At 42.1% G+C, this 26,010-nt stretch overlaps 1 protein-coding gene across 2 annotated transcripts; it reads right to left on the bottom strand.

The window, feature by feature from the left end:
- Nucleotides 1-3,836: 3,836 nt before the first annotated feature.
- On the bottom strand, nucleotides 3,837-22,490 carry USP30 (ubiquitin specific peptidase 30). 2 transcript variants are annotated; one of them, XM_075059997.1, is made up of 13 exons: nucleotides 22,408-22,490; nucleotides 20,825-20,934; nucleotides 19,422-19,604; nucleotides 18,297-18,400; nucleotides 15,991-16,089; nucleotides 15,162-15,204; nucleotides 14,758-14,852; nucleotides 13,689-13,748; nucleotides 11,844-11,930; nucleotides 11,160-11,240; nucleotides 9,801-10,020; nucleotides 8,592-8,700; nucleotides 3,837-7,121 (listed from the first exon to the last, which is right to left on the bottom strand). In XM_075059997.1, exons 2-13 carry the CDS (start codon nucleotides 20,922-20,924, stop codon nucleotides 6,857-6,859), a joined length of 1,446 nt encoding a protein of 481 aa, XP_074916098.1. In that variant the 5' UTR covers nucleotides 20,925-20,934; nucleotides 22,408-22,490; the 3' UTR covers nucleotides 3,837-6,856. The 2 variants fall into 2 exon arrangements, with proteins under 2 accessions (XP_074916098.1, XP_032661282.1); XM_032805391.2 differs by lacking the exon at nucleotides 22,408-22,490 and adding an exon at nucleotides 21,882-21,986.
- Nucleotides 22,491-26,010: the final 3,520 nt, after the last annotated feature.

The raw sequence follows: 26,010 nt of genomic DNA on the forward strand, positions 1-26,010 counted from the left end.
GTCTTGAAGGGGAGGGAGATTAAGGCCTGGTCTACACTACGCGTTTAAACCGATTTTAGCAGCGTTAAACCAATTTAACGCTGTACCCGTCTACACTACAAGGCCCTTTATATCGATATAAAGGGCTCCTTAAATTGGTTTCTGTACTCCTCCCCAACAAGAGGAGTAGCGCTAAATCCGGTATTACAAAATCGTGAGTTAGGGTTAGTGATGGCGCAAATTGACGTATTGGCCTCAGAGAAGCCTGGTTAATCCACAGTAGCACCAATGTTGCACCACTCTGAGACAGCAATCTGAAACTCGGCTTGTTCAGGTAAACAGGAAAAAGCCCCGAACTTTTGAATTACATTTCCTGTTTGGCCACGCGTGGAATCTCGATTCAGACACGGGTGGCGATCAGTCCCAAATCCAAAAAGAGCATCCCCGGCAGGACTGATCAGGAGATATACTGGATCTGATGTGCTGTATGGGGAAACCAAATCTTTCATGTATCAGAGCTACCGTACACGAAAGAAATGCCAATGCTTTGAAAAAATACTCCAGGCTACCACAGTGCTGCGTGAACAGGCATACGGAAAGCCAAAGAATGCAAATGGACGCTACATGGAGGGAGGAGGAGGATACTGGAGGACTCCAGCTATCCCACAGTCCCACAGCAGTCTCCGAAAACTATTTCATTCTTGGCTGAGCTGCCCTGTGGCCTGTAGTTTCAAACACATTGTCCGGCGTGGTTCAGGGTATAGCTTGTCAATTCACTCTCCCCTCCCCATGTGAAGAAAAAGGGAAAAGAATCGTTTCTTGACTTTTTTCAATGTCACCCTATGTCTACTGAATGCGTGGTAGACGCGATGCTGCAGCAGTTTGAACGAGCAGTATCCGCTTTTCTCCCTCCCCGGTGGCAGACGGTTACATATGACTGCTAATCTGTCGTCACCATCACATGCGTGCCTGGCTGGCCTCAGGTGAGGCTGGCCGGGGTGTGCCTGGGTAAAAATAGGAATGATTCCTGGTCATTCCCAGTAGATTGATACAAAATGGCTTGGGTACAGTCCTCATCATAGCAACTGGGGGCTGAGCTCCATTAGCCCCCTCCCTTTCATGTTTAAGAAAAGATTCTGTACTGCCTGGACTATCATAGCAGCGCGGATGCTGGGCTCCTCTTCCCCCGCACCGCTTAATGTCCTGCCTGGACTGTCATAGCAGCGGGAGGCTGCCGCCTCCCCCTATTTTATCTCATTAACAAGTCACTGTTTCTATTTCCTGCATTCTTTATAACTCAATGACACAAATGGGGGGGACACTGCCAGGGTAGCTCAGGAAGGATTGGGGAGGAGGGAAGCAACGGGTTGGGGTTTGTTGCAGGGGCAACCCTGTGAATGGCATGCAGCTTGTCATTTCTGCGGATCTGACATGGAGCAGCTGTGCTCTCTGATACACTGGTTCTCTAGTACACTTGCCCCATATTCTAGGCGGACTGACTCTATTTTTAGATCATAAAGGAGGGATGACTCGGGAGTCATTTCCCATTTTTGCCTTTGCGCCCCGGCCGACCTCAGCCAGGAGCACCCATGACAGCAGCAGACGGTACAGAATGACAGGATAAACCGTCATCTTATTGCAATTTACAATGGCAGCAGACGGTACAGAACGACTGATAACCATCTCTGCTATCATTGGCAAATCAACGAATGTGCTGTGTAGCGCTGCAGTAACGCCTCTGTCAGCTGCATCGAGTACACATACGGTGACAGTAAAAAAAAAGCTGAACGGGCTCCATGGTTGCCGTGCTATGGCGTCTGCCAGGGCAATCCAGGGAAAAAGGGTGCAAAATTGATTGTCTGCGGTTGTTTTCCGGAGGAAGGAATGAGTGATGACATTTACCCAGAACCACCCGCGACAATGATTTTTGCCCCATCAGGCACTGGGATCTCAATCCAGAATTCCAAGGGGCGGGGGAGACTGTAGGATCTATGGGATAGCTACGGAATAGCTACCCACATTGCAACGCTCCGGAAATCAACGTTAGCCTCGGACCATAGACGCACACCGCAGAATTAATGTGCTTAGTGTGGCCACGTGCACTCGACTTTATACAATCTGTTTTACAAAACCGGTTTATGTAAAATCGGACTAATCCCGTAGTGTAGAAGTACCCTAACTCTAGAGGGAATAGTAGAAGGTGATCCCAGGTTACATGTGCTGGGGAGCTCAAAATGGTCAAGATTGCATGCTGTTATGATACAGGGCTGGACACCACGTGGGTGGAAACCATAATGAATGTTCTCTATGAGATTCCAGGGACCTGTGCTTATTCGGGTGATCCAAGACTTTCTATCAGACCATTGATGCTCAAAAGTGTGAAATTGAGGTGCAGGGGGAGACCATCTTCCTTACTATGTGAAGGAGAGAAAGAAAATTAATATTCTTCCTCATGCAGTGGAGCTACCGTTAGGTGTCATAGGATCCTCCTGCAACCCAGAATTAACAGGTGAGCTTTATAAGTACCAGGGCACATTAGAAGTCGGTACCAAGACAGAAGCACCTCTATTGGCCGATGAGGATAATAGGGATGAGTCTCAATGCATGGTTACCATAAGATCACTCGGTACTGAGAATGTCTTCAGAGCCAAGTAAATCTGTACTGGAAACATCTGCACCATGGAGTCCGGTGTCAGAATCATGCGCACCCAGGAGCTGGTAGCTGGGAAAGTGCAGAGCAGCATTTCAGGTGCCATCTCTAGTACCTGATGATCAGCTAGTGCTGAGGTGTCAGAAGGACCCAATCTGGGCTGTGAACTGCCTTTGGCTGAAGGCCTGAGCTGATTCAAAACCATGGTGGGTTTTGTCTCTCTTACTGCATAAGGGAGTGGGTAACCCTTTCCTGTGCTTGTCCCTGGAGCAATGCTTCTTCCTACCCGTTTCAGACAATGGCTGGGTGGAGGAGTGCTTGTTTGCTCTGCCATACCCCCTAGCAGAGGGTACTGACTCTTGGACAAAGAATGTGCTTGGGAGCTCAATAGGGCACTTCTCAAAAAAGACAGAGGAGGCTTAACAGGATTTTTAAGCCCAGGATCTGAAGAGGCCCTCATTGAGCATTCTAAAAAGAAGAACTAGGAGGCTTCCCTGGCTTTGTTACACTCTTGGAAAAAGAGGAGCAGATTGAACCTTTATCAGAGATATATACCTGAGACAGAAGTCTTCAAGAGTGTCAACCACTCAGCTGTACAGCAGCTTCACAAGAGGGACAAATTTTAAATCCTGAGGATTTAGTCTCAGCCACAGTGACTATGTATCGTGGTAGCTCCTAAGCATACGTATAGATGTACTGCCAAAAGGTGTAACAAAAACAACTATTACCACTAACTAATGAATTATACTAACCTAACAACCATTGCTCAGTGTGCAGAGTACATGGATGCTACGGGGGTTTGTCCCACTGCCATGGGCAGTAAGGAACTGGTTGGGCCCTATATGCCATCAGGTTGTAGCTGCAGGCATGTCCCCAAGAGACAATGCTGGCCAAAAGAATCCAAACTCATGCTTAGGGGGTCTACACACACACAAACACTTCAAGAACTGGTTGCCTTTACATGTGTGCTGGTGTATCCCTCACGTTGATATTTTACTGTGTGTACAGAGGATTTGTTACACTAACTAAAAACTCGTCCTTTGAGTATTACAGCCTTGTCAGTGTCTTGTGTTCAACCAGGGAACAGAGCAAACCAGGGGCTCACAATGGCCGGTACTGCAGGCCATTGGATTAGAAAAGGAAAGACATCACTGCTGCCGCTTACTTGTCTTTTGTTTCAATCCATCACCACATGCATCCAGATACCTTTTCTAATAAGTTGGTTCTTTTATTGCTACTGTACAGGACAGGTACAAAAATTCCCATAAGGAAATAGGCAGTTCAAAGACAGCAGTGCTGGAAACGAAGTGCAGTGGTTTGGACTCTAATATCAGACCGTTTTATTAACGTGCATTAAAACAAGAATAATTCAATGAAAGAGCTGTTATCTTAGTTCTACCAGATTAAGCAGAGGTCAGTTTTCTATACGGTTAATGTTTCATAACATTCCTTTATTCCATTCATACGCACCTTTTCAACAACTCTAGCCTTTGAGAAATTAAAATGTTCTTATTGGCTGGCAGAGACTAGCCCCCCAATCCTACAAGCTGAGCCATTTGGCTGTACCCCTCCGCCTGAATAGAGACATATTGCTTTCAAAAGGTATCTGCACATGAGGTTCAGCTGGCCAGACTGTGTCCAGGGTCTGACTGTGAGGGGTGCCAACCATCTGCAAGTCTCCTAAGCCAATGTAAGTTGTGGGTGCCCAGCACTTCTCAGCATCACGACCAAGATACTGACACTTCTCCACAACCAGTGCTAAGAAACGAACTCCTGTTCCTTTCTTGCAATGAAGATAAGAAGAGATTCTGCACAACACTCATTCCTATTGCCCTCTGCTGAAGATTCCAAATGAAATTTCCAGTTCAGTGGCAGTATGGCAAACAAGTAGCTTAGTGATGTGTGACAGTGTGCAACCTTTCCCTCACACCAAACTGGCACAGAGAAATGTCGCTAGTAAAGAGCAGGTTTATACAAAAGGAAGTTTTCAGAAAACATCACACACACACAACTTGCAGCAGCATGTGGCTTCACACAATCATATAGAGGCTGATGAGTCCTAAAGCCTACAGTCCTCCTAGTGGGTACTATCTGACACACCACACATTACTGCATAATAAAGTGACTTGTTCAAATACTATCAATGAGCAGATTCCCCCCTCAAAATCAAAGGAGTTAAAATTTCAGAAAAGACCCTGTTGAGCCTCGCTATGGCAGCGCATACACTAATGTCAGATGGAAATGTTTTGAAGGTCAGAGGTACAACTGGCAGGATTTCTGTAGACAGATGCTTTGCATGCGTTTCTTGCCCCTGTTGACAACCAGCACTGCTTTGCAAAGCCCATATTGCTCAGTTCTATCCATCTACAACAGAGAAGCTTCAGCCTCAGATATTCTTTTTTTACTTTTGTGGGTCACATGCTGAGTTTAGATCTTATTTCAATGGTCATAAAGTTCATTGGTATTACATATTTTTTTAAACAGTAATAAAATTAGTAAGATAAAAAAAGTGCTTCTAACACAGAAGCCAAGGGTTCTTTGGACCGGATAGGCCAATGGATTTATACAGACTTCTCTGTGTTATGAGCATTATTCTGAGTAGAGATCGTGATCCACACTCTGGAATGACTACAGCTAAGTGTTATATACATTCATAGCCTATGATCCTGTGGCTGTTTCTTTCATCTCCTATTAAAAAGCGCTGAATGCATATGAACAACACGGGGCAGTTGAATGATATGGATCCAAAATGTACAAAGTTACAATTAAAAAAAACTTTTTGGACAAAGAGCTACTTTAGAGAGGCAGTAGATATTGTCTGAAAAGTCAGTCACTGTTTTACGCTGAAAAGACCTAATCTGACGTTCAGACTTCCTCCCTCACACACACACTTACCCCAAAGTACATAAATAGAAAAGAACTCCCACGTCTGTCCATTTTATCCCCATTCATTTAAAAACAGCCAAAAGGATTTCTTGCCTCTTTCCTCATCTCTTTTTTTATACACCAAAGAGCACAGAGCAGCAATATACAATTAATATCAAACTCTTTAAAAATAGCAATATCTAATGCAGTGACACCAACCTGTTCAGGCTACTGTACTATTTTACTGGACTAAGTGCCAACCACTGCCCGTGCAATTGTGCGTATTCTAACCCACCATGACACACGTTGCTTCAAGTCCCAGGCTCACAATCACAACCAGTTCAAGCTCCATTGCAGATCAGAAGGCATTCCTTAGAAGGGATGATAGGGAATGGCAGCGTTCATCGTTAAGGTAGGAAAGGGGAGTTTAGAATACCAATCAGTCACCTTTAAGATTAGCACTGAGAGGCAGAGTCTACCTGATGCTCCAAAGCAACAGCATCAAATTGTTTTACAGAGACAGACAACATTACCATAGTGATTGCTAGCAGATACTGCTCTCTCTTAACCTCTCTTACAGTATGATGAGATGGAGCCACAAATCAGTGTCTCAGTTCTATTTGATCAACTATTTGAGTATTTCCCTAAAATGGAAAACTGCCATTTGTATTGATATAAGTACTTCTAATGATGTACAAAGAAAGGAAATAGTGGAAAAAGATACAAATAGGAAAGGGCTTTTTTGGATCAAGCATGTTCGGGAGAGACAACTTATTTTAGTTGCTTAGCTGGGGTTATGATGAGAAATGTGATTCAGTTAATAGTTCTTCATATCACTTTGATATAGATGTTTACCAGAATGTAATCCACAGATTGTAGGTGTAGACAATGGTAATGTAAATCATCTCAAGGCACTTCGTTTTTTTAAATCATTGCCTTTGATAACAGTAATTTCTCATCAATCACTTCTAGGGCTCCCCTGCTAAGGAATATCTTAAGGTGACACTAAGCAGCTCCATCTGAAAACATGCATACAGGTCAGAATAAAAAGATGTGGCCCTGGGAAGTCCCTGTTTGAAATTCTCTGTTTCAAAATTGTGATGCAGAGAGAATATTATCTGAACAGCAAACATGCTTCTCTAATGCAGACACACTCTGGAGTGCCCAGCACTAGCAGACCAACTTTGGGCAGCGTCGTTTTGGTATGAAACACTAGCTCCCTGCAGTAGCCAGGCACCATTGCCAGGAAGGAGTGGAATATCAAAGGGCATGTAGTGGGCTATTTGCATAACAGTCAGGAGGTGCAATGTACATCTCACAAGAGCAGTTTTCTCAAGATTTATCCTTCTCCAGAGGTCTAAGTCATTCTTCAGCCCTGAAATCCTGAGTTTGGTGCTGCACTCTTGACTGAACACGCTCATAAAAGAGCAGGTAAGCACTAGATGAAAGCACTTCTTGCAAACTAGCTTTGCGCACAGTGTCATCTGAAATCCACAACCACTGGCTACTGACCGAGAGCGCGGTCTTGGGAGAAGGCGGAGAGCGGCGATATGTCACAAAGTGTCCAGAATGCATGTCCCCATGATGAACTACAACAGCCATCAGACGGTAGAGGTACACTGGGGAACTGAAGGGCAAATGAGAGAAAGGAAGAGGTCAGCAGCACTTGTGTATCAAACACGTACCTGGAAAATCCCACCACTTTATTTTCAGTAGCAAGTTCATTTTAAAGCATGTTTTTCATTTCAAGGACCCCCTTCATAACAGATGCACTCTCACAGCAGCACATTCGCTCATAACTCCCCAGACCTTCACTGTGATTGTCAAAATGCTTCTCTCTTCTCCAATCAGCAGGACAGAACTGGTGCTCTGAGTATTAATGAAAACAGTTTCTGGAATGTATTCTAGAGAGGGCCACTGCATACTGTGCAGCACACTGGCTCTGAATTTTGCAGTGAGGCCCCTCACTTGTTTCCTTTAGTATGTGAATGCTAAGTTCTATAGCAGTGTCAGTGGTAAAAGTTATCCCAGGACATGTGATTTTAACAGAAAAAAACATAAAATTACACGACACCATCTCTATATAATAATGGAAGCCCTCTCAAGTACTTGCTCCATGCACCTGTTTTTCTAAGCTGTGAATCTCACCAAGCATGTGGGCTATAAAACAGCCATTGCTGCCCCTCCTGGAACAGGACACATGGGGCGAGCAAAGGCAGGGAATATCTCAAGTCAGTATATACCCCAGGGAAAAGATATATGATTACAGATAAGACAGACGTTATAGGAACTATATATCAGCCACATGGGAAAAGTGAATATTCTCAAACTTGGAGTGCTCTGGGAAAAACAGTTAACAGGACAAGTACTAGGCCTGATCATCACAAGAGTGAAGTGTCCACCACTCCAACAGGAGTTGCAGGGAGCAGCAAGGACACAGCTCCTCTGAAAAACAGGCTCCTTAAATACAAGATTTTTTTAAAAAAGTGTACAAGAAATGACAAAACACTTCTTTTCTCTTGACTTTTGAGAACAAATGAAAGGGAGATACCAGTGAAGAGGCAGCAGTTACAAGATAAGGGGGAGGGATAGTTCAGTGCTTTGAGCACTGGCCTGCTAAACTCAGGGTTGGGAGTTCAATCCTTGAGGGGGCCATTTAGGGATCTGGGGCAAAAATCTGTCTGGGGATTGGTCCTGCTTTGAGCACAGGGTTAGACTAGATGACCTCCTGAGGTCCCTTCCAACCCTGATATTCTATGATGGCTCTGCAGTAAGAAGCTTGCTGCACTCCTGATTTTTTTCCTGCAGCAGCCATCAGAGCAAAAACAACCAGAGACAGGAGATTTTGAAATCTTCACTTATAATTCACATAATTCCTTTTCCTAGCTGTGGACACAGGGAGCAGAACTGCCAAATCACCCAAACAGAAAGGAACAGAAATCATTTCCTAACGAGGAGGACATTTGCAATAGCTGGGATAATGGTAAATTCTGTGGCTACCGAATCACAATAAAGATGGAATAAAGGAAACTATAATTTACATCAGTTTTAAGCACAGGTAGAAATTATGAAATAACTTCAAAAAAGTCTGATTTACCTGCAATCTGAAACCATTGCAAGTGGGAAAGTTATCGGGGATGTTAATAATGAAGGAGAGCAGGCGCCATTCATAAAGAATGATTTAGTGCTACATGTCTGCTCCAGATCTGCAAGAGAAATTATACATTCAGGGATTTAACTGATCTGCAGCTTAACTATTAATATTACAAATAATAGCCCTGTGCTCTCTATGGCACCTTTCATTAGAGAATCTGAAAGCACTTCACCAACATTAATTAATTAAAGCTCACAATCCCCTAATGAGGAAGGGGAACATTATATCCTAGGACACTGTTAACAGCTCACAGTAGAATGTGGCTGCAAGAGCCCTGCTCAATTTGGGTTATTTGAAGTAGTAGTTAGCTTTCGATTCAAGTAATTATTTGAAGACGTGGGACCAGCAGCAACAAGGGAATTAAGCTCAAATGATGTGATACAATATAGCCATATAGACTGGAAACAGTTTGCTCAAGAATGTGAAAATTTTGTTTATTTCTTTAAGCAAAAAGTTGTGGCGTTCTCAAGCAAGGGCACAGTCTGCATGCCTAACGCCTCTTCAATGGCTGTTCCTGCCAACGAAAGCTTTCTTTAGAGCTGAGTTCTGACTTTAGTGGGCACCCTGCACACTGAAGGCTGACTGGATCCAGGGCCATTTTTCTTAATGCACAATTTTTGACACATGATCCTATAAACTCTTTCCTAGGTGAACAGGCCCCCTGAACGCTATGGGATTCATTGCATGAATAAGGGTTTGTAGGATCTGGCCCTTTTCATTAAACACTGTATAATTTACACCTCGAACTGCCCTGCAATTTCAACATTAGTTTTGACACAGGATCTGATTGTGACCACATTACATTAGAGCTCCAGGGTCTGCACTCCCCCTGTAATACAGCCATAGTTGGAGCTCCCGTGTTTAAAAGAGCTGGTCTACTAGCAAGACATTCTCTGTGACGGCCTATCGACTTTGGAACTCATTCATCCTTTGGGGCTAAAACAGCCCAGTTCTCCACAGTCCCCTATGCTCCTAGCATTTTGGAATGGGAGTGAACAGTAAATTTTTAAGAACTGTATTTTAAATAGATGTCAAGGGGCCAAAGCCTGCTGGGAAAGGGGATCTTTCTAGGTTTTAGTATAAATCAAAATAAATATATTTTTTCTCATACACTGACAAACTACCTGTATTTTTTATTTTCAGATCAAATACCTGAGGCTTTTACTGCTGACCCATCCTTTGTTTCAGACAACATCCGTGGATTGCCTTTCTGGTTTAGATCATGCTGGCTTGATTTATGGACAGGGAGGTGGTATTTGTAGATATCCATGATCAGGAACTCACTGAACTGCACATGTTCATGATGTTTCAGAGGCATGCCTTGGTCTGACCAGCTCAGCCTTTGCAGATGGATACACAGACACTGAGGGAGCTTCAAGCACATTCCACAGAAATACAAAGTCAACAGACATATTAAAAATAGGAAGAAACGACTGCTTGATTTAAAAGTATATTCTTGGAACTAGGATTGAAGTCCAAGAGAGTGAATGGAGAAGTGGATAATTAAACTAGTTTCTCATCTGCTACTATAACCCCATTACAAGTAATACCCATAATACAAAGTATAAAGCTGACAGTCAGAAGAAAAGTTCCTAATAACACTACCATAATTTGTTAGGTAGATGGACAAAATTAACAGGGTTTGCCACAAGTGGGAAAAGTCAGTAAAAACACATGCATGTTTCTAAAAGACTCATCTGAAATCTTTTTAAACTTGTCCAGCGCAGACCAAAGATTCTGATCAATATAATCCCTTGGGGACAAAGGATCCGGGTCCCTTGCAGTTAGTACTAACCAGAGCTAAGTTTTCATGTGCAATGTTTTTGCGGCTGTCAGAGTGAAACCACCAAGCGCCATGGAAACCAGAGTCAAACAGTTACATTGTTTTACACCCAAAATGCAGTACAGGGTTTTACTGTCTCTTTCAATTAAGTTATTAGTATGACTGTCGTGCCTAGGAGCTCTAGTCATAGACCCAGATCCAACTGTGCTATGTGCTGCACAAACACAGAACAATCTAAGTTGTTTCAGCCGTTTATTACCATGTTCACCCACCCAATCACCTCCATTCAGAATGGGGGTTATTTATTTATTTTAAGAACATGCAATTGCTTAGGGATGGCAAAGTGTTTAACAAAATATATATAGGAATTACTTAAGTCACCACTGAAACACAGAATCACGTATTTTTGTTGCTAAAACTCAAGGGACATATAAGCCACAACTCACCAATACATATGTTTACACACACTGTAAAATTAAGGGGAGATTATTCATGTGTTTAACGTTAAGCATGGGCTTAAGTGCTTTGCTGAGTCAAGGTGTTATGGCATACAAAACTGTCAGATGATCTCACATTTAAGTACAAAACAGAGTATGAATGGTCTCCAAGCTCAGTGCCAAGAAGAGGGTATCAAAATAACAGACTGAAGAGATAAGTCACTGGATTGTTTTAGAAGACACTACTGTAGAGGCTTTACAAAATAAATTTGCCAGATCAATTTGTCTTACCTTCCCTAGCTTTAATTGTTTAACAAATGTTGTTCTCTGGTTTTCTGTGGTTTGCCCATTCAGTGTTCCTTCTGCCTGAATCTGAAAACAAAGGAAATATAATTATAGCCATTTAATTATCCATAATATTAGATTACATAAACCGATATTGCAGGTGTGCATATGCCAAAAAATAATTTCTTATCTAGGGCTATGCACAGGTTTAAACAATTTGTTTAGATTTAACCATTTCCCAGCTGTTTGTAACCTCAGAAGTGCATGAGAATTAAGCAGTGAAACTAAATAGAAACATTTATAGAAAGTGCCTGTGAAGACAAAAGTTCTGGCTTCAGGTCTAACCTTTAGCCATTCACAGTCTGATTTTAGTCACGTTACTCTTATTCCCTGTGCTACAGTCAAGTTACAAGTAGTTGTAAAACAATGTTTAAAGATCAGAAAAAAAAAACCCACCAGGGTATTATAAAATTTAATACCTGGCAATCACTGAGTATTCCAGGATCTGTAAAGTGCTTTACAAACTAGGATTCCTAACCCCCTGTGAGGTAGTATCCTCACTTCAGAGGTGAGGAAACCGAGGGTTCAGCAAGTCAGCAGCAGCGCATGGAGTAGAACCTAGGAGTCCTGACTCTGAGACACCTGATCTAGAAACAGACCTGAAAGAGTATATAAATTAAAATTACATACTTTAGTGCAATTGTCACATACAACATCCTTTACTGATTCAGAAGAGATGAAATGGTGGAGGCAGTGGTCCAGTGTCATAGGACGACCCTGAGTGTGAGAAAAAACACCTTTGTACTGATTTTATGATACACACAATTCAACTCTGTTAAAGGATTTTTAGTCATCTATTTAATAGGAATTAACATATTTTGAGCTAAATCCTGGCTCCTCCGCAAACTAGAGTAGAAGGGCTTTGAGCAGAGAACATACACCAGGTTGGTGGGGGAATGGAAGCCTCCTCCTTCCACCTAGTTTATCCGTGGGAGCTGTTATAGTCTATGTGTAGGAGTAGTAGCTATAGGATTGTAAGACTGGAAGGGACCTCAAGAGGTGATTTAGTACAGTCCCCTGCACTAAGGCAGGGCTAAGTATTATCTAGACCATCCCTGACAGGTTTGTCTAACCCAGGGGTTCTCAAACTGGGGGTCGTGAACCTTCAGGGGGTCACAAGGTTATTATATGGGGGGTTGCAAGCTGTCAGGCTCCACCCCCAAACTCCAGCATTTATAATAGTGTCAAATATAAAACAAGGTTTTTAAATTTATAACGGGGGTCACACTCATAGGTTTGCTGTGTGAAAAGGGTCATCAATACAAAAGTTTGAGAACCACTGGTCTAACCTGTTCTTAAAAACCTCCAGTGACAGAGATTCCATTACCTCCCTCGTTACTTTGTTTCATGACATTTCCTGTGTCATCTTCTTAGTGGGGTTTTGAACCAATGGATCCCTGCCCTCTTACAATGCTTCCCTCCACAATTACACAGTGCCCCATGAAACACCTTCCGCAGCCCTACCCCTTGCCCTGCAGGAATGTGGCCTTCTGGCTCTATTTTACATCTCATGCATTAGTTGCTTTCTTGCTAATTTTAGCCATCTTTTTGATGGCAAAATCTATACTGCTGGTGAGCTGGGGTCATCTTCAACTTGGTATAAAAACAGGAAACTAGCACAGAAAAAGTGTCAAAAGCTTGGTTCTATTCTCCCCTAGGCATTGGCACAAAACTCCTATGAATGCAAATGCCTGTTTCATGAACACACCAAGGAGATAGCAGACCCCTTGTCTGGAGACACAAACTTATAGCACACAGTATATGAGGGTCCTAAACTTTGCAATACTAAGGACCACACACATTTTGCATACAGGTGGACTATTTGTAATCTAATAATAACTTTGCACACAACCATAATATTTGTCCGGACTTGTATCTCCTTTAGAGCAATGTTTCTTGACAACCGCTACGTGGACTGGCACTGGACCCAGAGATCTAACTGACACAGTTTAGGAAGGCAGGAAGCTGGTCCCTTGTATCAAAAAGGTTGAGAAACACGGCTTTAGAGATTAACAGAAATGGCTTCTTTATTGAAATCACCAGCTCTAAAAGCCTGCAATTTGGCATCTTTGTCCTCACTCTAATCATAGGGAGAAAGCAAGCAGAAGCACATATGAGGACTTTGCAGTAAACACACAGCGCTCAGGTTGCACTTTGGTATCTCTAGATATGCAGACAGGGCCAAACTTATTACTGGTGTAGGCAGACAACTCCACTGATATCAATGAAGTTACACTTGGTTAGCTAAGCTAGAAATTTGCCCCACTATGTTCAGAGTGAGATACTGAATCAGGAAAATCTACTAAAACAACAACAAAAATTAATAAAATGTAATAACATTAATTCTAAATTACTGATTTACAGTTTCACCCCATCATTTTAAATTCAGGCATAGGACTAGCATCTAGAATAAAGCTTTGACTATAAGGCAGCATGTAGTACAGAATGGATCATGCTTCAGCAGAAAGCACATACCCACATGGCTGCTGGAATACTCAGCGAAAGACTGTCAAATGTATCACACCTCACAGGACTCTGAAAGAAAATATTTCACATGTCCACAGGGTTACAGTCCACCTTCAACCTAATGAAAACAGGCCTGAGCACCCGCTACTCCTATGGTCCTACGTGGGAGTTAAGGGTACTAACACCTCACAGGACTGGACTCTAACTAGATATAAACTGATCTGGATTTGTAGTTCTAAATACAGCAAAATTAGTTACAAACAATTCAAGGATCTGGTAAAAATATCTTCTGGTTAGTTCAGTGGAGGGCAGGTTCGTTTTCTTCTGCAAAGAAAGAGTTTTGGAAATTGTTTTGTAAATATTTGAGTAGAATTTTTCCATGGCAGCAGAAGATATTCTGTAAGCATTAGGAACTGTTTCCTCTGTCCAGCACAGAAGTCAACACTCCCAGCCCAATCCCACCATTTACTGCATAAGAATTAACAGGAACATTGGCTGTTTGAAGACTGAATGACCAAGTCTTAAAATGCATGAGCTTTCATGGGTGAATACCCACTTTGTCGGATGCATGACGAAGTGGGTATTCACCCACGAAAGCGCATGCTCCAAAACGTCTGTTAGTCTATAAGGTGCCACAGGATTCTTTGCTGCTTTTACAGACCCAGACTAACACGACTACCCCTCTGATACAAGTCTTAAAATGCTATCTATGCAACCGGATTTCTCTTATAACACAAATGTGTCTGCAAGTGAAAGTCAAATACTAAAAACAATATTGAAGTTACAATCACCACACTTATAAAACAAAGCATGGTCACAATTTTGTATTTTTCATTATTATTACTGTTACATATTTGTACAGCACCAATGCTCTCCTAGGCACCTTACAGACAAATGAAAACAAAAGTTCTCACCCTGGTACGCTTACAATATAAGGCCCCAATCCTGCACATTTTCAGGATTGCACAAAATAAAACAAGATGGTACTTGTTATTAAAAAATCCTCTAGAATGTGCTTTGATTAAGCTTTCCTTTTTTATTTGTTTATAATTAATCTCAAACATACAAATTCTTATACCTGGCGTTTGCAGTGCTTGCAAAGCATGTTACTGGTCAGCCTTCCATGAAAAGGATGTTGAGACTTCCAGTGACTTGACATGGGGTGAAGTGACCCTAAAATACAAAGTTGTAACTGTCTTAATATTTAGTACTTCCACGTTCACCATGATCATTATAATACCTGGATTTTTTATTTCTTTGGGGTTGGTTTTTTTATAGCTCTTAAAACCCAGGTTTTTTAAAAACACTTCCCTTTCTGTTTGCAAAGCTTTAATTAACATTGTCTTTGGAGACGTTTAAAGATAAATTCCAGGTCACTAGAAACAGATCAAATAATAGTAATATTACTTCAGTAAGTAAAACAACTACTGTGGCCATGTCTATAAGTAAATATGCACATTTTTTCAAGGGAGAATATGTTACCTGTTGTCCTGCAGCTTATTTGCTTTTGGGTTATTTCTGGCTGCTACAGAGGAAGGGAAAAGATTGTATTAAATCTCACCTTACAAAATACAAAATCTTAAATATGCTCTCATTTTAATCTAAAAATTGTACCTTTAAAAATTAATATTTAGAGACAACCAATGAAACTGAAAAGCAATGAATTTAAAATGGATAAAAGAAGTGTTTTTTATATAACACACCATGAACGCTGGAACTTCTAGCAACAAGATACTGAGAGCTTACAACAATTGATAAAAGCTTAATGGACAGAACATCCAGTTATGTTAGATAGAATAAAAATGTATAAGAGATTTAAACCTTCATGTTTCAGGGAATAAGTCAACTGCTAATTGTGGAAGGTTAGGAGTCTGTTCCATAATTGTCCATTATATAGTTTCTTGTATTTCCCTCTGAAGCACTTGATGTATTGACAACTGTTAGAGACAGGATACCTGATTAGATGGACCAATGGTCTGGGCCATCAAGGCAATTCCGACAGTCCATCCATACAGTATACTCAGATTCTCAAATGGATGGTGCTGTGGGCTCAATCCCATGTGATGCTGACTGCCCTCAACTCCCACTGATGTTTATGGGCATTGAGGATGCTCAGCTCCTTGCATGACTGGGTCAATATAAATGCAAAGTACTAAAATATTATATTGCTTTGAAAAGTTTTCTTTTTCAATTTTCTAGTTTTATTAATTCATTTTTATCCAAAGATGGAAGAACAGCATTGCATATTTAGTATCTAAACAGGCTCTATCACTTTAAAGGAAAGGGAAATAACATTTTTATACAGTTTTACCTCTAATGAATGCACGTCAAACAAATGTGTGATCCGGGGCTGACGCTCTCGCTCATCTTCCAACGAAGATGTAAGGACATGGAATAGTTCATGAGCATCCTATTAATGGGTGATATGCAACTTAGAGGGGAATCAAACAAGACAACATCAACAAACATACCAAGAGTGTGTGTGCACATAGGAATCTGTCATGGCAAAATGAGGCGTTAATTTTTCCTTTAAGAAGAAATTATTACACTTTTAGGACCCAGTTAATTTAATAACAACCACTTAGGTTGAGATATGATTGCTCTCTCTAAATACATTTGGGAGTAAACACAAGAGAGGAAGAAGAGATATTTAAGCAAAAGGACAATGTTGGCACAAGAACAAATGAGTATAAACTGGCCGTGAATACATTCAGGCAGGAAATTAGAAGGTTTTCTAACCATTAGAAGAGTTTCAGAGTGGCAGCCGTGTTAGTCTGTATCAGCAAAAAGAACGAGGAGTACTTGTGGCACCTTAGAGACTAACAAATTTATTTGGGCATAAGCTTTCGTGGGCATCCAGTGAAGTGGGTTTTAGTCCCCGAAAGCTTATGCCCAAATAAATTTGTTAGTCTCTAAGCTGCCATTAGAGGAGTGAGATTCTGGAACACCGCTCAATACAAATAGTGGGAGCAAACAATCTTACTCATTTTAAGATGAAGCTTGATATATTTATAAACAGGATTATAAGATGGGGTTCCCTCCAATAGCAGGGGACTGGACTTCATGATCCCTGAGGTCCCTTCCAGTCCTATACCCCTATGCTTGTGCTACAATTTTGCCAACAATCTTTTCTGCAAAGCTAAACCCACAAAAATGTACATTTGTTTTAAATGTTTTTGTGATGTATAACACTGAAAGAATACTGGAGTATATACACACAAAATACTCACAATAATGACCCCAAAGTTTGCTTTCCACGGAGGTCAATGGTGAAAATGACTGACTTCAATGAGAGCAGAACTGAACCTTAGGTAATTTGTTTTGGATATGAAGTATAAAATATACAACCTTATTTATAGAAGAGACAACTGAACCAATTTACTGACCTCAGACTCCACACATTTAGGAGCAGAAAACATTTTTCAAATACAATAGATTCTGCTTATTCTTCTTGGTTGCCATGAAAAAGTTGCCCTTATCCAGCAGTTGCTAACAAGGAGAAGGCAGGTTTGTGAGGCTGCAGCGAGGAAAGGAAGTGCTGGGATGTGCCTTCCCTGGCTGCACCCCTGCAAACCAGCAGGATGATGGAGTTTCTATTGGGAGCTGGGGGCTCATGGGACTGCACCATGTCCCTCCCTGTGCTCTGTAGGGGTCAGGGCTTAGCATGTGCCAGCACTTCCTTCCCTAGGTGCAGCCCCCTAGCAGGGGACAGCCTGGAGAGTTCAGGGAGAAGTGCCATGAAGCTCTGGCATGTGGGCTGCAGTCCCCCTCCCCACTACTGCCCTGTCCACAGCCTCTTACCTCCTGTGCCATCCCTGTGCGGCAGCAGGTTTGTGGGCCTGCAACCCCAGAAGGAAGCACTGGGATGGGCTGAGCATGAGCCGCAGGCAGGTTTGTAGGGTTGCGGCCAGGGTAGGTACCCCCCAGCACTTCCCTCCCTGGCTGCATCCTCGCAAACCTGCCAACACCTGGGGCCTTTCTTCCAAGAATCAAAGAAATGGTGTTACTAAGCAGCGTGCAGTTGCCAATATCTGCATCCCGTTAACATTAAAGTCAACGCGATGGAACTGGTTCCTGGCAAAATGCTGCTATTAACCGAAATTGTCAATACCTATGTTGCTATTAAGCAGAATCTACTGTACTGGGTTGGTCTGCACAGTTTGCAGACATTTGCACTGTGTACAAGATCTAGAAGCCCCATCAGTTATGTGTAACTGAATCTGTGAGCCTTAAGAAAACACAGGGAACTTTCTTAGAAACAGAAGCCATGGCATTTTATCATGGCTCTGTTGAAGTCAATGGCAAAACTTGCATTGACTTTAATGGGGCTAGGATTTTACCCCCTGGGATCTTGTCACTACTGGCAGCCCCATACCAAACGCTGACAGTTGAAAGGAACTAGAGTCTGAATCAGGCGTCTCTAAAACAAACTGAAGATGTCATGTATTAATCACATTGCTGCTTTCTTTTAGTTACTAAAGATAACTTTTCACCATGCTGAAGAGGATTCAGATTTGATACTCAGATCTATAAATACCTTATATTACATAAGGCTCCAATCATCACAGTATCTAAGTTCAAACATATGCTATAATCTAGTTTGAATTTTGTAATCACCTGCTCTTCAAATGACGAGATCTGCCACCTGTACAGTCTTAACACTTCTAACAAACAGCTTGCATCCAGGACATCATCTTCTGTGACCTCTTGGCAGGATAAAGCTAGAGGTATGAAATTTAAAATGATAAATGGAGACACTAAGATTGGTTAGATCACAAAACCTGGATATAGTGGACCTAATTTATTTTCACTTACAAAGCAGAATGACTTGTTAACATGTGCTTAAGTACAAGGAGCTGGCCCAGCCAGTCTGGGCGCAGAGACATTCTAAACCCACTGATCCACAGCTGCGGAGTTATTTCTTAGTTGTGTTCGAGAGGAACGATTTGCAGAATGCTTTTTTCCCCTTCCTCAACAACTGTACATGTTTGTAAATCCTTGTTCTCCAGTTATATTTATTTTAAAACCTCGCCCTCTGATCTCTCCTTCAGCTTCCATAACAACAATGCAGGTGAGGGCAAGGAAAGGGGCAAGAACCTGGCACCTCATTCAACTTTACAACAACTCTGAATGGAAAAATCCTTTTTCAAGGAAAGAGGAGAGTAGAGGGGACTTGGAAAATGAATGTAACCTAAATATGACTTATTGTGGAGCTAATCCTTCATTCAGCAGTAGAGGTTTGAGAGATTCCTTGGTGGGACTTAGGAAGGATACTAATAACCTGAGATTGCTGCACTGACTCAATAGTAATGAAAACCTGGGCAAATAAAAAAAACCCTCAGCTTTCAATGGAGTTAATGGATCCAAGATACAGTCATTTCTTTGTACATAGAGAACACCATTAAGTCAGCTAATTAAGTTTACCTATTAAATCTCCCAATCTTCATTAACATAATAAGAAATTTAGTTTTCTGCTCTTTTTAGCTAACATCACATATGCTCTCTCATGCATTTATGAGAAATTTCCACATTGAATTATAGTAAGTGAAATTACTTTCTGATTGAATGCTGAGTGTGACAACAGTTGACACATCTTTGTGATATTAAAAATAAAAGATTTCGTAACATTCTCAATTATACTAAGCACCGTGCAAATTAATTTCTTAAAAACAGTAACATATTAGGTTTTATTAATTTCTTGTTAATGCAACCTAACCCCTTAAAAGTTTAACAACATGATACCTTTCAGAAGGCACAGCAAAGTAAGGGACAAATATTGGTGCTCCGATGATTCATTCTGGTCTGTCTTGTATTGGGCTGTAAAGTCCTCCAGCCACTTGATGAAAGATGGACAAGCAGATAAGCCTTGCAGCAAAGAGTTCATGAAACAGGTGTTTCCTAAGTTGAGAAGGCCAGGCACAAGCCCTAGAAATACGCATTAACAATTTACATTTGAGTGTATAGGACAGTTTGGGTTTTTTTTGTACTGAAAGTGATATGATGCATGTGATTTGGATTTCGAGCTTCTATCTTTTATTGGGTGTTTACAACTGTTATTTAAGAAATTAGAAGACACTCAAACATGCAATAGTGTTATGGTCTCTAAGAATCATGCCACTGTAAAAAAAAAAAATTAAACTTCTTCTGAAAAATGTTCTTGACTGAATTTCAGAAAGCTATACTTTAACACTATCAAGCATGGATTACTGTAGGATTATCTGCACATTATCATATAAACTGGAATTAACAACTGTAATGTATTTAATTTTCAATTTGTGACTTGTAATACTATCTGCAAAGTCGAAGGCCCTGATTCTGGGGTCCTGCCTCATGACTGTGACTCCTAGGTACAAGAATAATACATATAATAAATAGTAATAAATAAAATAATAATAATCCTCACATTTACATATGTGCTTAATTTTTACACATTCAAATAGCTTGTATGAGTCTGTTCAGATGTGTGAAGTTAAACACATTAAAAAGTGTTTCCAGGACGGAGGCCTAAAGTATGTGCATTTGCACACCTGGTATCAATTTAGTGAGTTCTCCTTCCCTATGAGATTAGTATTGTATTAGGGATGCTCTCGAGTTTTCAAAGATTTGTGTAATATATTTCTTTACTCTAGCTATTTTTAGTATGAATATTTACTTTCCAAAGCAGAAAACATTCACTTATCCCATAAGGTGTTTATTTTTTCTATTTGTTTAAGTTTTATTGAATTTCTGTAGGTAATACAAACATATTACAAAACACATACAAAGCATGCCTAATATGTATCATTGTACTTTTAAAAATTTTAAACTAACATAACCAGTACATATAAAGATCAAATCTACATAGGAAATAAAAATCTTTTATTGATACAGCCTAATTCAGATAGGCGGCAACACAATTCACTAACAAAAATTTATATTTTGCTATATAATAAACGGTTTTACAAGATCTAATGATTAAAAGAAAAGTGAAAACATTTCTAACATCCAAAGTGTTAGCTCAAAATAAATTCAAACCCACAATAAAATGGCAAATGTACTATTCTCTCATTCTTTCTATAGAAGATTATGAGAATTTATTCATCATTAGCACACATTTTTCTGTTACTGGATATGGATAATTTTGGTCAATTTAGAACTTTCCCCACCTTTCCTGCGTTTCTTTCTTTCAGTGATGGGACCCCAGAGAACATATAGGCCTGCTGCCAGAGCAGCAGCAATTCCACCAACAACACCCCAGTTCTTCATTACTTTATGCCTAAAAAAGTAAGGGGAAAAGTCTGCTTGTTGTCTTCTACTGGAAAACAAGTAACAACATTAACACATCATATAGGAATTATAGGCAAAGACACTGTAATACACAGAGCACTGATATTTTTGTTCGGTACAATCCTATTTTTGTGTGTTTTTATCCCCAATCATCTCTTTGGTAATTGTCACACCATCAATACATCTCTCATGTAAACGAAGGATCCAAAGTTTGCAAGTCATAGGACTAGCCTTCAGCACAAACTGCTAACATATGGTCCTTCTGAGTCGGGGTGCTGAGCTCAGTCCAGTCGCTCTTGCGCTGGCAGTATTATAGACACAAGTGCCCGCTGTTCCCGGGGCGGGGAGGATCTCGCCATATACATGGTAACATACAAGAAATAAAACCTGGTGCATGTTAAATTCAACCTGTCATATGACAAGTCAGTAAATTAAAGCTCAGAATAATGCCAGGCAATCGGATTCCATATGTAAACACAGCCCCCCTCGCCCTTAGCTCTGAGGCAGATTATTTTCTGGATGTGTAACCGCGGAAAGGTAACCCGGGGCAAAGATCTTTAAGGAATCCGTAACCCAATTCCTAGGCGAACTGAAGGTGCAATGACCCCTTGGAGCCGGGAAATGACCTGGGCTGATCTTGACGTCCCAATGGTCACCTCAGCAGAGGTAAAACACCCACGTGCGGCAGGTCGCCTTGTGCTCCGGCCTCCTGGCCTGGGATGCGGCCTCGGCCTCGGCCTCGGCCTCTGCCCCTGCCTCCATGGACGGGCCCCACCCAAGCCCCACACTCCCCTGTGACCGACTGCCCCCGCCCTCCCGCCTCCTCTCCCCTTTGCGGCCGCCCCGCCCCTACTTTCTTCCTACCAACCCATGTTTCCTTCCCGCCCCTCCCCTCGGAGGCGGCTGCTGTAGCCCCCCGCCCCCGCCGTTCCTGACCTGACGGCGCCTCCGGCCCGCAGGAGCCGCCTGACCGCCCTGTCAGTCTCCACGGCCAGCATCCCCCAGCCCTTCCTGCTGCCGCCGGGCGGAACCAAAGACACCGTGAAGCGCGGGGGCCAGGGGGCGGGAGAAGGAGCGGACCGGAAGCGGCCGGGTCGGACCTGATTAGCGCATGGGCCCCCTAGCAACGGGCTCCTGGGGGCTGGTTGGTTGCTACGGCCTGGAGACGGGCCACAGGATTCCTCCCCCGCCCCGCCCCAGCAGCGCTCAGCGGAGCCGGGTCTGTCTGGCCGGGCAGATCAGTAGTGGAGTCAGCTGCCCTCAGCGTATTGTCACTGAGCCGGTGGGAGGTTTGCTCCTGGTGCGAAAATCCCAACTGGCCCTAAAGGAAGAGCCAAGTTTCTAGCTGGGTGAGAAGAGCTGGAAAGCACAACCCCTGACAGCTCCAGCCCGGCAGGCCAGCAAAGAGCCAGTAGTTACTGTGGTCATCATGGAAATTTACCTTTTGTAAAGCTAGTCTCACCATTCTAGGGGGCCCGAGTCATGCTTTTTGAATGCTTGGGGTCACTTCTAACAACACTGCAGCAGCAGCTCAAAACATCATCGCAGCATCGCAAAATGTCGCCGGAAAATGTCTCTGTGGTGCCACAAAGTATCACCAAGAAATGTCACTGTGGTTTCTCAAAACGTTGCCCCGAAATACCTCTGTGGCAGTGTAAATGTCTCTGCATTGCCACCTGCTCTGTGGCCACCTTTCCTCTCATACAGCAGCAAGACCATGGTGGCCCTGGCATAACTCTGTTTGTGTTCCCCAAGCTGATGGGTGGATTTCACTCTGAATAAATTTCAGAGCCAACTGACTTAATTTACAAGTTAAAAGGTGAGTTTTCTAGCTACCATTGCTGGGAAGCTACTCAACTGGAATCTGAAGACAAGCTGGGTTCTGTCTATCTCATGCATCATTGCTAGTAGTAAAGATGTTGCCCTTGGAAATTAGCCGTCTATGTTGTTTAATGGCCTCCAGAATAGAGGCTCCAGCTCATTGTCCTGTAATATGATTGGTTCCGAAGAGCTGATGAGGAAAAGTTAAAAGTCAGATCCGCTAACCTTTCTCCTATGAGTAGTTCCACTGATTTTAAGATTGAGTGCCATTAACTTAAACAGAGTTACTCGTGTGAGTAAAGTGAACATGATTTGGCTTTTGGTTTTATCGATAATGTAAGTGGATGTGACAAAGTATAGGCCAATTTAATGAGTAAATTTTTTTTAAACTAAATCTTGAAAAAACGAGTTACTGAAACATTAATAGAATATTTCTGAACAGTTAAAAGTCACAGAAGAGCTTTCACTGTTCACAGATTTCAGTGTTTGTCTTGCAAATCAGGGATGTCACAAATGTCTAGAGCAGGGCAGGAGTTACTTTCCTTAGGCTGCTTTTAGGGGTACATGATGTTTATCATCCACTCTAGCAAAGGTAAAATAGAACTCTGGGCTCAATAAGTCAGCCAGAGAGATTGATAGATTCTAGGACTGGAAGGGACCTCGAGAGGTCATCGAGTCCAGTTCCCTGCCCTCATGGCAGGATCAAATACTGTCTAGACCATCCTGGATAGACATTTATCTAACCTACTCTTAAATGTCTCCAGAGATGGAGATTCCACAGCCTCCCTAGGCAATTTATTCCAGTGTTTAAAACCACCCTGACAGTTAGGAACTTTTTTCCTAATGTCCAACCTAAATCTCCCTTGCTGCAGTTTTAAGCCACATTGCTTCTTGTTTTATCCTTAGAGCTAAGGTGAACAAGTTTTCCTCCCTCCTCCTTATGACACCCTTTTAGATACCTGAAAACTGCTATCATTCCTCTCAGTCTTCTCTTTTCCAAACTAAACAAACCCAATTCTTCAGGCCTTCCTTCATAGGTCATGTTCTCAAGACCTTTAATCATTCTTGTTGCTCTTCTCTGGACCCTCTCCAATTTCTCCACATCTTTCTTGAAATGCGGTGCCCAGAACTGGACACAATACTCAGCTGAGGCCTAACCAGCGCAGAGTAGAGCGGAAGAATGACTTCTCGTGTCTTGCTCACAACACACCTGTTTAATGCATCCAGAATCACGTTGCTTTTTTTGCAACAGCATCACACTGTTGACTCATATTTAGCTTGTGGTCCACTATGACCCTAGATCTCTTTCTGCCGTACTCCTTCCTAGACAGTCTCTCTCCCATTCTGTATGTGTGAAACTGATTGTTTCTTCCTAAGTGGAACACTTTGCATTTGTCTTTGTTAAACTTCATCCTGTTTACCTCAGACCATTTCTCCAATTTGTCCAGATCATTTTGAATTATGACCATATCCTCCAAAGCAGTTGCAATCCCTCCCAGTTTGGTATCATCTGCAAACTTAATAAGCGTACTTTCTATGCCAATATCTAGAGAAACTGATACAGAACACTTCTTTTTCAATAAATATTTATTGATGATTTTGAAATCTTCACATGTATTCAGTTTAGGGTTGCCAATATTGATTGGATGTATTCCTGGAGGTTTCATCACATGATATTAATTAAAGATCAATCTTTAATTCCTGGAGACTCCAGGACAATCCTGGAGGGTTGGCAACCCTAATTCAGTTAGGCCCAAATCCTTTCTGCTGTGCAAAGCCAGAATAAACAAGCATGCCTGGCACAGTGGCTGTAGGAGAGAAGATAGGGGAAGAATCCTCCCGAGCTGTGGAAAGGCAGTGGATCTGTTCAGGAAATGCTACTGTAGCCTTGAGGCTATTCCTGTCCAATTTATCTCCCCAGGGACTTATACTGTGCTTATCAGCACAGTGTTTCAAGTGCCACTGTAGTATCTCTCGCTCCCCAGCTTTGCCAGGGACAACAACTGGTAGCCTATCATTCCACCTCCAAGCCCATAAGTATGGGGATGCTGGAGAGGGTAGAAAACTAGACGTTCCTGCCCCCCTTGCAACTGCACCCTACTGGTTTTATTAAGTCTAAGTCCCTGTGCATCTTTGGAAGAAGGGCTAGGATCAGGCCCATAATAATTTGGGATCTCACTCAGTTTTGTATTAATTTATTTTTAAAATATTTGGTTTACCTTTAGAATCGTTCAGTGAAGATGATTCACTTCACTGTTATGAAAGAAGATAGCTGGATGGCTACCTGTGACTTTTGAGAGCACCTCAAGATGGCAGCTGCCACTCATTATTAGGGGCCTTGGCAGTTAACAGTACTTTTCGTTGTCAACTAATTACTCAATTGATTCTAAGGGCTTTTGTTAGCCAAATGTCTGGCATATTAGGTGTCTTTCTGAGTGAGCCCCTATTTGCCTGAGATCATTCAGTGCATGGCAGAATGACAGAGTAGCAGCTGTTAGAGAGAAAGAGAGCAGCTGGAAGGGTAGGGGGTCTAGACAGCAGGGGTTTGATAGAACCAGGGGAGCATTAGAGAGAAGATGGAAATAAATTTAAAAAAAGAAACAAACCTAGTCCTGGCAGCTGTAGGATACATACTGAATGTATCGTTCTCATAAATGTCTAATGCCTATTAAATGCTTGGTGGAGGAGGAGAGGAACAGTGTAGGGAACCTTATATTGCTATTTTACACCTTTAATTTATTGCATAAATTGTCTTATCAAAAGGCACCTGGCTTAGTAAAGAAATAGTGTAGTCACTGTATTGTTAAAAAGAAAAGTGATCTCTGCTACAGAATAACCTTTTTCAAATAGGACATTTACAATGCCATTTGCTACCAAGATCTTGGAAGAAGCTGTATGTAGCTCCATACAGGAGATCTACATTACTCACTTCACCTCTCTACAAAGGAAAAAGGACTGTAAGCTGTCTAAACTCCTACCTGCCACATGGGGCCACAACCGTGGTACCTCTAACCCATCCAGCAATATCATCAATCTATCCAACTACACACTCAGGACAGACTTTTCTTCTGGGCTATCTCGGGGACTCTCTTTCTGCCCTGCCACCCCCACCAACATGATACAGTTCTGCGGCTATCTGGAAGCCTACTTTCGCCGTCTCTGACTCAAAGAATACTTTCAGGACAACACTGAACAGCGCACTGAGACACAAGTACCCTCCCACCAACAGCACAAGAAGAACAAC

Source organism: Chelonoidis abingdonii, chromosome 22 (assembly GCF_003597395.2).
Source record: "Chelonoidis abingdonii isolate Lonesome George chromosome 22, CheloAbing_2.0, whole genome shotgun sequence".
NCBI lineage: Eukaryota > Metazoa > Chordata > Testudines > Testudinidae > Chelonoidis > Chelonoidis abingdonii.

Bases quoted from the DNA above. Each gene is read 5' to 3' on its own strand.
- USP30 (XM_032805391.2), bottom strand. From the start codon at position 21,943: ATGCTGGCCGTGGAGACTGACAGGGCGGTCAGGCGGCTCCTGCGGGCC. The intron at 19,605-20,824 runs GTGGGGAAAGTT...GCGTATTTCTAG, and splicing joins AAGAAAGAAACGCAGGAAAG to GGCTTGTGCCTGGCCTTCTC. The intron at 7,122-8,591 runs GTAAATCAGACT...TTTGCCCTTCAG, and splicing joins GCAATGGTTTCAGATTGCAG to TTCCCCAGTGTACCTCTACC.